Genomic DNA, 10,398 nt, shown 5'->3' on the forward strand with positions numbered 1-10,398 from the left:
TTTTGTTTGTTTTTTGTTTTGATGCCAAAAATGCTGCCGAAGCACCTGAAGGAGAAAAATAAAAACAATCGCCTAGGAAACACGTCCACAAACATTTAACTCCCACATTTAATAGTGAGCTCAGGCTTCACTCACCATCCCCTTTCACTCTGCAAATGCATTTCATCGTACACAAGGCCACAGCCTCTCAATTTTTCTGGTTTTTTTTTTACCTTTTCATTTTTTTTCATTATTTTTTTCTTCCAAGCCACTGATGCACAAGTCCTTCTCAGTGTTGGTGATTTGTAGTGTTAAAAAGTTGGTTGTTTTGGAAGTGATATTGGTGATATACGGACTGCTTTTTTTGTGTGTGGGGGGGGTGATTTGTAGTGTTAAAAAGTTGTTTGGAAGTGATATTAGGAATATAGAGAATTTGTTTTTGTTTTTTGGGGGGTTTTTTTTGTTCTAAGAAGACTGCACCTGAGGAAAGAGAAAGCTTCTGGAAAGCCAGGGGCACTCCTTGAAGCCCTTCTAAGACTTTCCATTTTAGTGGATTTCTTCTTCTACCACTGGGGGAAGAGGGGCAGAGGTCATCCACAACCCATATGGGCCCAAGAGCATCACCTGTCTCAGGTAGCCCAAGGATAGTGTCTGGAAATGGAGAGAGGATTATCATTATCATCATCATCATCATCATCATCAATGGTATTTATTGAGTGCTTACTGTGTGCACTGTACTAAGCACCTGGGTGAGTATAATTTAACAGAATTGGTAGACAGCTTCCCTCCCTTTAATGAGCTTACAGTCTAGAGGGGCATCCTGGTAGCCTAGCCCTCTTCTGCTAAAGGGAAAAACTGCTGGGAAGCAGCTTTAGGCTGAGGGGAAAAGCTCTGGGGCAAAGTCAATCAATCGTATTTATTGAGTGCTTATTATGCACAGAGTACTGTACTAAGTGTTTCAGTCATCCATTCAATAGTATTTATTAGGGGCTTACTGAAAGCAAAGGACTGTATTAAGCTCTCTCTTGGGAGAGTACAATATTACAAGAAACAGGCACATTCCCTGCCCATAAAGAGCTTGGGAAAATACAACAGAGTTGGTAGACACATCCCTGCCCACAACGAGCTTTCAGTTTAGAAGGGGAGAGCTCATAATACCTTTGTTTTAAGGCTGGGGTTGGGGCGGCTGGACGGGACTGGGCAGGGTCAGCAATCTGTGTTCCCAGAGCTCTATCGGAAATAGAAGCAGAATAGTTCTCTCCTTACAGGAAGCCTCCTGCTGCTCTGTCAGCCACACAGGGGAAGCACACTGACCATGGCCACGTGGACACAGGCTTCTAGGAACGTCAGCCAAGTCAGGATGGAGTGGAAGATGCAGACAGGGCCAGAGGGAAGACTCTCTTCCCTCTTTGTGCAGCTGGTGACTTCCCAACTCCATCATGAGAGAGGACTGGAGAATCAAACCCAGGGAATACATAACGTTCTGGAGAAAACCGAGTCTCTCATCTCCGGCCTGTGCCCCTCTGGCTCTCGTAAGGTCCTCCGGAGTTGAAGAGTTTCACGAATCCTCTATCGGCACCAGCTCCTTCCACACAAAATGTCAGTGCTGAAATTTCCCTGAGACAACAGCAGCCAGCCTGTCGGGGGTAGGGGGGCAAGGTGGAGCTACTGCCAGGGGCTGGTTCTCTCCCTCCCCCTCCGACCTCCTCCCAGCACTAACATCGTCCCTGGCAGTTTGGGAATAGGCTTTGGTCCCTGTTGTACAGTGCTTTCTTAGCAGGTGCCAGCTCCTCCTTATTTGCCTGAAGACAAGGGCCTAGACATTTCAGTCTCATCATTGGTTGTCAGTCAACCCCAGCCCTGGGGTGAGGTGGAGGGGGCTCCTTCCTTAACTGGGCATGACCTTCCTTCATTATCTGCTACAGATATCCGGCTGTAACCTTTCCTTACTAGGCCAAGCCCCTGGGCTAATGATGTCCCTCAACTCTGTTTGCCCTCCCCAGAGGGTCCCGGCCACTTTGGATATTCCCTATCACGATGCCCTGGGGACCCGAGGGGTCATTCAAAGCAGGGTCTTCCTGCTGCCTTCTAAATTGGTTCCACTGGCTCCTGAGAAACAACAAACACCCCCTTCTCAGAAGGGTTAGGGACACCATCGGGGGGGGGAGGAAGATAACCCTTCTATAAGCTTCCCTCAGTTAAACCCCCGGTGGAGTTTTCTGGACAAGGTTTGAGGACCTGGGATCAGTTCCCCTTCCTACAATGCAGTTCTGAGCCTAGCCAGCATTGGACCTCATTCCTGTCATTGAGTTCCGAGTTCTTCCAGGCAAGAAAGAGGGAAAATTGCACTGGTCCTTCTCTGAAGGGGAAAACATTTACACCTGTCCTTTAATTCATTCATTCAATCACATTTATTGAGCACTTAGAGTGTGAAGAGCACTGTACTAAGTGCTTGGGAGAGTATAGTGTAACAGTAGACACATTCCCTGCCCACAGCGAGCTTGCAGTCCATTCATTCATTCAATAGTATTTATTGAGCGCTTACTATGAGCAGAGCACTGTACTAAGCGCTTGGAATGTACAATTCAGCAACAGATAGAGACAATCCCTGCCCAGTGACGGGCTCACAGTCTAATCGGGGGAGACAGACGGACAAAAATAAGACAACTTAATCACGATAAATAGAATCAAGGGGATGGACACGTCATTAACAAAAGAAATAGAGTAAGTAATAAAAAATATGCACAAATGAGCATATTGCTGAGGGGAGGTGAAAGAGATCTGACATAAGGAAAGGGGAACAGGAGCCCACATCAGACCTGGACAATTCCATGGTCCATGCGACCAGGCTATGTCCTATCTTCCCCATCAGGGACTGATTTCCTGGACCTGCTCAGGGATTTGAGAAACTGCAGGTTTAATTGAGAATCTCTGAGATGGAACCACCCACCCAACCCCACTCCAGGGCTAACGTTAAACTGACACAAACAGGAGACTGTCCTAAGGATGAGGGAAGGAACGATCCCTGCCCCCAGGCTACTGCCAGTTGGAACTCACCCATCCCTCTCCCCACCTCTGAGTGCTAATGACCTTCCTGATGATTTGAGATTATTCTTCTGTTCTAGAGATGTTTGCCGATGACTGCACAATGTTGGTCTCCTCTTGATCCTCAGCTTAACACTTGGTTTGAAAAGGGAGGTTATATTCTTGATGAACCCTGTGATTAGGAAAGTTAATGTTCTGGTATACTTGTGTTGCTTAATCTGTTCCCCATTGGCACCAGATCCCGGGGCGCTGGGGCTCCGTCCCTCCAGCACATGGCATTCTCCCAGACTGTGCTGTGGATTGGAGCGGGAGCCAGGACTCAATCAACTCTCTTCTGCTACTGCACTCCAACTCACATTCTTCGTTCCTCTCTAGCTACACAACTCTCCCCATATTCAAAGCCCTTCTGAGATCACATATCACGTATCTGTTGCTGAATTGTACTTTCCAAGAGCTTAGAACAGTGCTCTGCACACATTTTATTGACTAAAAGAGTGTGCCCGACCTGTCAGTCTGAGCTTTCCCTTGGCCCAATTTGCCTAAACTGAGCGTCCTCCATTCATTCATTCAATTATATTTATTGAGCGCTTACTAAGCACTTGGGAAATACAATACAGCAGTAAAGAGAGACAATCCCCGCCCACAATGAGCTCACAATCTAAGGGGTGGGGGGGGGAGGCAGACATCAATACAAATAAAGTCATCAGTATAATTATTTAAAATGATGAAATTATAGATATATACATTTATAAGTGCTATGGTGGGGAGAGAAAAGGGAGAGGGTCAGGTTGAGGTGGAGGGGAGTGGGAGATGAGGAAAAGTGGAACTTAATCTGGGAAGGCCTCTTGGAGGAAATGCGCCTTCAGTAGGGCTTTGAAGGGGAGGAGAGTGATTATCTAGTAGATTTGAGGAGGGAGGGAGTTCCAGGTCAGAGGTAGGACTGGGACGGGCCAGGCGAGATCCAAGGCACAGTGAGAAGATTAGCATCAGAAGAGCAGAGTGTCTGGACTGGGATGTAGAAGGAGAGAAGGATTAGACTGTAAGCCCGTCAATGGGCAGGGATGTCTCTGTTGCTGAATTGTACATTCCAAGCACTTAGTACAGTGCTCTGCACATAGTAAGAGTTCAATAAATACTATTGCATGAATAAAGGTGAGGTAAGAGGGAGAAGGTGATGGAGAGCTTTAAAACCAATTGTGAGTTTTTGTTGGATACAGAGGTGGAAAGACAAGCACTGGAGATTTTTGAGGAGGGGTTTAACATACACTGAAAGTTTCTATAGAAAGATAATCCAGGCAGCAGAGTGAAGTATTGACTGGACGGGGGAGGGACAGAAGGTTGGGAGATCAGAATGGAGGCTGATGCAGTATTCTAGGTGGGCTAGGATGAGAAATTATCTAAAGTGGTGACAGTTGGAATGGAGAGGAAAGGGCAGATCTTGGCGATGTTGTGAAGGTGAGACCGACAGAATTTAATGACAAATTGGGAATGTGGGTAGAATGAGAGAGCGGAGTCAAGGATGACACCGAGAATTCAGGCCTTTGAGACGGGAAGCATGGTTTTGCCATATACAGTCACGGGCCAGTTTGGGAGAGAACAGAGTTTGGGAGGGAAGATAAGGAACTCTGTCTTGGACATGTTGAGTTTTAGGTGGCAGGAGGACATCCAAGTTGGATACATTATCCAATCTTGTCTTCACTGACTCTATCCTCTCCTGCTTCTCCTTTTATCTCTCTGGCCGTTCATTCTCAATCTCCTTCAAGGGCTCCACCTCCCTCTCCCATCCCCTAACTGTGGGGGTCCCTCAAGGTTCAGTTCTTAATCGCCTTCTATTCTCTATCTACACTCACTCCCTTGGAGAACTCACTCACTTTCATGGCTCGCATCTCCTCCGGTCTTCAGGATATCTCTACTTGGCCAGATCGTTGGGGGCAAGGGTTGGGGGAGAAGGGAGGGAAAGGGGCCGACGGTGATGCGCATGGGTGTCAATGAGGGAAGAGAAATAGTTTTGCCGGGCAGAAGAGAGGGCAGAGTTAAGGCAAGAAAGGACAAACTTGAAGTGGCCAACGTTGGTCTGATATTTAGATTTCCTCCACCACCGTTCTGTGGTTCAAGCATAAGAGTGAAGTAGGCAGACAGTGCAGGTGATCCAGGGCTGTGGACTTAGTGGTGTGAGAGCGATGAAGGGATAGGGGAACGAGTGCGTTGAGTTGAGTAGAGAGGGTGGGTGGTGTTGAGAGCATCGATTTAGTCATCGAGAGTGGATAGAATGGGTATGGAGGCTAGGTGGGTGTGATGCGCTGAGAGAGATGGATGGGGTCGAAAGATCGGAGGTGACAGGGAGGAGGAGCGTGGGAGAGGAGGCAAGTGAGAAGGTTGTGGTCAGAGAGGGATTTCCGAGTTGGTGAGGGCAGAGATTGTGCAGTGGTTAGAGATGTCGAGATGGAATGTGTGTCTAAGTTGGCGGGTGGGGGAAGTGGGATGGAGCAGGAGGCCGGCAGAGTTAAGAAGCGATAGAAGGTGGGCGGCAGAGGGTTCACTGGGTACGTCTATGTGGATGTTGAAGTCTCCAAGGATCAAAGTGGGCATGGAAAGAGAGAAGGAACCTGAGAAAGGGATCAACTGGCTAAAGAAGTTCGAGGTGGGACCAGGGGGAAGGTAGAAGACAGCTACAAGAATCTGGAGGGGGTGGTAGAGGCGGATGATATGGGCTTCAAAGGAGGGGAAAGAAAAGGAAAGCAGTGGAGGGATGGTGCGAAAGCGAGATTGGGGTGCAAGAGGAAAGCCGACGCCTCCTTCTTTCCCAATGAATCTGGGGGGTTGGGAGAAGAAGAGGCCTCTGCTGGAGAGAACTGCAGCGGGGGGGACTGTGTCATCTGAGGCGAGCCAGATTTCAGTGATGGTGAGGAGGAGTGAGCGAGACAGGAACAGGTCAAGGATGAAGGGGAGTTTCCCCATAACAGAGCGGGGGTTCCATAGGCCACACTTGGCAGCAGCTGTGGAGGGGTGGGAGAGTGAAGGGGGAAAGTGCGGGGGCGGGGGGAGGATTTGGATGGGAGTGAGTTGGTGGGGACTGGCAAGGGGGAGTGGAATAAAGGGTGGACCTGGGATAGAAGGACAGGGATGGGGCGGAGGGTGGGAAGGGGTGTTGGGGAAGGGCTCCCTTCTCACATCTGCCAAACTAGCTCTCTTCCCCTCTTCAAAGCCCTACTGAGAGCTCATCCTCTCCAGGAGACCTTCCCAGACTGAGGCCCCCTTTTCACTGCTCCTCCTCCCCTACCCGTCTCCCCTATTCCCTCCCTCTACCTCCTTTCCCTCCCCACGTCACTTGTGTATATTTATATATATTATTTATAATTCTATTTATTTTATTAATGATGTGTATGTATCTATAATTCTATTGATCTATTTTGATGCTATTGATGCCTGTCTACTTGTTTTGTTTTGTTGTCTGTCTCCCCTTTCTAGACTGTGAGCCCATTGTTGGGTAGGGATTGTCTCTATCTGTTGCCAAATTGGACTTTCCAAGCGCTTAGTACAGTGCTCTGCACACAGTAAGTGCTCAATAAATACGGAAGAATGAATGAATTAGAAGGGAGCCAGTTGCCTGGGTGGCGATGGGATAGAGGGATTCCCGGGAAGGGCAAGGGGGAGTGGGGGGGAGGTGAGGACTGGGATGGGCAGATAGGAGGTGGGGGACTGTAGGGTCATGGTGAGGTCGGCCAGGTAAATGACAGCAACTGGATAGGTTACCATTTATGTAAACTCATTGTAGGCAGGGAACGTCACTGCTTATTGTTGTATTGTACTTTCCCAAGCACTTAGTACAGTGCTTTGCACACAGTATACTGAATGAATGAAGAGAAGACACAAGGAACTGAGCTACTTTTCTTTATTAAGGGATCCCGAGAAGTGAGTGTGGAATACGAGCTGAGGTTTCTTCGTTCTCCTGAATGCAGTGATTTATTTTAAGGTTTGGAAAAGGTTGCAGGATGCAGGACGAGAAACGGAGTTGAGGGGTCTGGAATCCATATCCATTGAGGATCGACTTAGTGTTCCGACAGCTTCCTGAGCCCCTGGAGCCACAGAGCTTCATTGCTCGTGGGTTTTTAGCATTTTTCATTCATTTTTTTCTGCAACAGATATTAGGAACAATGAGTTCAGCTGGCCAGCCATCTCCTGTGAACTTAATTTAGGGGAAATGATGGAAAAACATCACTCTTATTCTTACCGTCTACCACATTTTGTTCACTAATAGTCTAGAAACAGAGGTGTTATAAGAAAGAGAAGCAGCGTGGCCTAGTGGATAGATCATGGGCTTGAGAGTCAGAAGGGACTGGCTCAACCACTTGTCTACATTGTGACCATGGGCAAGTCCCTTAATTTCTGTGCCTCAGTTACTTCATCTGTAAAATGGGGATTAATACTGTGAGCCCCATGTGGGACAGGGTCTGTGTCCAACCCGATTAGCTTGTATCTACCCCAGGGCTCAGTACAGTGCCTGGAACATAGTAAACACTTAAAAAATGCCATATAAATTTTGAAAAAGAAAGATCTTTGTACTTTTTAATATGGCCCCTAGATATTATACTCCAAGACCCTCCAACCTCGCTGGGGCTTGGACCCAACGGTGAGCCCACTCTTTCAACCGTTTCAGCTGAGGAGCATGTTTTGAGCCTACCGTCGGCATTTTGGGAATTGACAGTCCATTCGTTCAATCGTATTTATTGAGTGCTTACTGTGTGCAGATCTTGGGAAGTACAATTTGGCATCTCTGGGACTTACTAAGCTGTCTGTCCACTGACTCAAATTGGCCCACTTACCAACAAAATATGTGATTGTCCCTATTTGATTCAGAAGAACAAAACAATAATAATAATAACAATTATGGTATTTGTTAAGTGCTCACTATGTGCAGAGCACTGTTCTAAGTGCTGGGGTAGATCGGGGGTAATCGGATCGTTCCACGTGGGGCTCACGTTTTTTAATCCCCATTTTTACAGATGAGGTAACTGAGGCACAGAGAAGTTAAGTGAATTGCCCAAGGTCACACAGCAGACAAGTGGTGGAGCTGGGATTAGAACCCACAACCTCTGATTTCCAAGCGTGTGCTCCTTCCACTAAGCCACCCTGCTTCTCTAAGCAAAGAAAAGAGAGAGACATCAACCTCTGCCACCCCTACTCTCTGCGGCCCAAGGTCACACAGCAGATACATGGTGGAGTCGGGATTAGAACCCAGGTCCTCTGACTCCCAGGCCCGAGATCTTTTCTCAGATTCTCCTTGGAGGGTGTGAGGGAAACCAAAAGGGGCAACTTACCAGAGTTTCCCCGACGGATTTCCTTTCGGCAACTGTGAAAGCATCACTGGTGTCTTTCAAGGCCCTCACAGCTTCCAGAGCGTTGTCCGAGGGCTCATAAGGAGCTAACTTTGCCAGTAAGACATCGGTGGAGTATCCCAAGTAATCATCTATTATATTCTGGAAATCAGGACAAGCGTCCCCTAGGACAGAACACGGAACAGAGCTCTCACACTGGACTGTGTTCTCACCGGAGCTGAGGCATTTCTGCTCTGAACAGCAGGGATCCCTGAGACCCAGCTCCTCCGGTCACATTGCTGGACCGAGCCGGACCTCATACCTTTTTTATTTTTATATTGTACTCTCCCAAATGCTTAGTGCAGTGCTTTGCACACAGTAAGCGCTCAGTAAATACGATTGAACGTATGAATGAACGTGGAAGTGACCCACTCTTTACCATCACCCGTTAAGGCCTCTCCCTGCCTACCCCTGCCCGCCCGCTCACAACGTGTTCACAACAAGGCCTTGGTACCTTCTCGAGGGTTCGGCTACCTTTGAGCGCTCTGGCTAGTCGGTTACCGTCAGCTCTGCTCTTTGCCCAGCTCTGCCCTCTTTTCCTGCTGTTTTCCAGGTGGCAGGGATGGTTGCCCACCCCCACCGGGCCCCACCCCCCAGCATCCACCTAGACAAGGCTCCGAGGGAAAACAGAGGTTGCCGGCTACACTGAAGAGCACAGTCCTGGGTCCAGAAGCCGAACCAAGTGCTCTCTCCTCCAATTTGCTGTTTCCTAGCTGGTGTGTGGGCTTTGCTTAGATCCTCTAGACTGTCAGCTCATTGCGGGCAGGGACTGTGTCTACCAACTCTGCTATATTATTATATTGTACTCTCTCGAGCGCTTAGCGCTCTGTACATAGTAAACACTCAATAATTATGATTGATTACTTAGGGTTGAACAGGGCAGCCACTGACTGACCACAGGAGCCAGGTACCCCCAGGGAGCCAAACATGGAGTAGAAAAGACAGCCAAGGACTCCTCCTCTATGTTGCCACTCTGCACTGCCAGGGATGAGATTTTTCATTAATGGATATAGCCCCACTTGGACATCACCGTGATGCTCAATTCCATACAATTCACAGAGCCCAGGTAGCTTTTGTCAAAGAGGAAAGTGCCCACAGAAATATGAGCTTGTCTCAGTTTCCCACCCTGAGGAGGATGGCATAAAAATAATAATACTTGTTAAGTGCTTACTATGTGCCAAGCACTGTTTAAAAAGTAGGGTAGATACAAGACAATCAGGTTGGGCACAGACCCCGTCCCACATGGAGCTCACACTCTTAATTCCCATTTTACAGACGAGGTAACTGAGGCCCAGAGAAGTGAAGTGAGTTGCCCAAGGTCCCACAGCAGACATGTGGCGGAGCCGGGATTAGAACCCAGATCCTTCTGACTCCCAGGCCAGTGCTCTATCCACTAGCCCACACTCCTTCTCCGGTGACCTGAGGGTCTGTTGAAGAAGAAAGTGACATGGGAGAGTTTTCAGGCTTTAGCTTAATATTGGGTGGGGGCCCAGAGAGAGGTCAGGAGAAGATTTACTCACCAACAGAGCAGAAAAGTCCCAGCGAGAGGAGCACGAAAATCACAGCGACCTTCATGGTTGAACTGGTTGAGTGTTCATCACAGCGAGCTCTCTCTGTAGCTGCACGTTCTCTCGTCGTCCTTATATCCCCAAGGCGGCCTGAGGCTCCTCCCGGAAATATCATCTAATAGATCACATGGTCTCAGAAGACTCCTGAGAGACGGCAGAAGCAGTTCTCAATACATCAGGACACCTCGTCCTTGCCTACTCCAAAGCCAAGGGAGTCCCCGGCCCGGTCTGAGCTCTGCAGGTTTGAGCCAAGAGTCCCAGAGAGGGCCAGGTCCCAGTTAAGACCCAGCCCAGCTCTGAGGGCTGACAGTGTGGGGAGGGAGAACTGCGACCTGGAAGAAGTTTAGAAATGTTGGCCCTCATGGTAGAAAGCAGATAATAATAAAGGTATTGGTAAGCATTTACTACATGCCAAGTTCTGTTCTGCACAC

General features: G+C 48.4%; 1 protein-coding gene across 1 annotated transcript; it reads right to left on the reverse strand.

The window, feature by feature from the left end:
• Positions 1–6,899: 6,899 nt before the first annotated feature.
• LOC107547358 (uteroglobin-like) lies at positions 6,900–9,989 on the reverse strand. The gene is made up of 3 exons (XM_016226360.3): positions 9,920–9,989; positions 8,343–8,524; positions 6,900–7,157 (listed from the first exon to the last, which is right to left on the reverse strand). Exons 1-3 carry the CDS (start codon positions 9,972–9,974, stop codon positions 7,134–7,136), a joined length of 261 nt encoding a protein of 86 aa, XP_016081846.1. The 5' UTR covers positions 9,975–9,989; the 3' UTR covers positions 6,900–7,133.
• Between the last annotated feature and the right edge of the window lie 409 nt (positions 9,990–10,398).

The sequence above is a fragment of the Ornithorhynchus anatinus genome, chromosome 3, assembly GCF_004115215.2.
Source record: "Ornithorhynchus anatinus isolate Pmale09 chromosome 3, mOrnAna1.pri.v4, whole genome shotgun sequence".
In the NCBI taxonomy this organism is placed as follows: Eukaryota; Metazoa; Chordata; class Mammalia; order Monotremata; family Ornithorhynchidae; genus Ornithorhynchus; species Ornithorhynchus anatinus.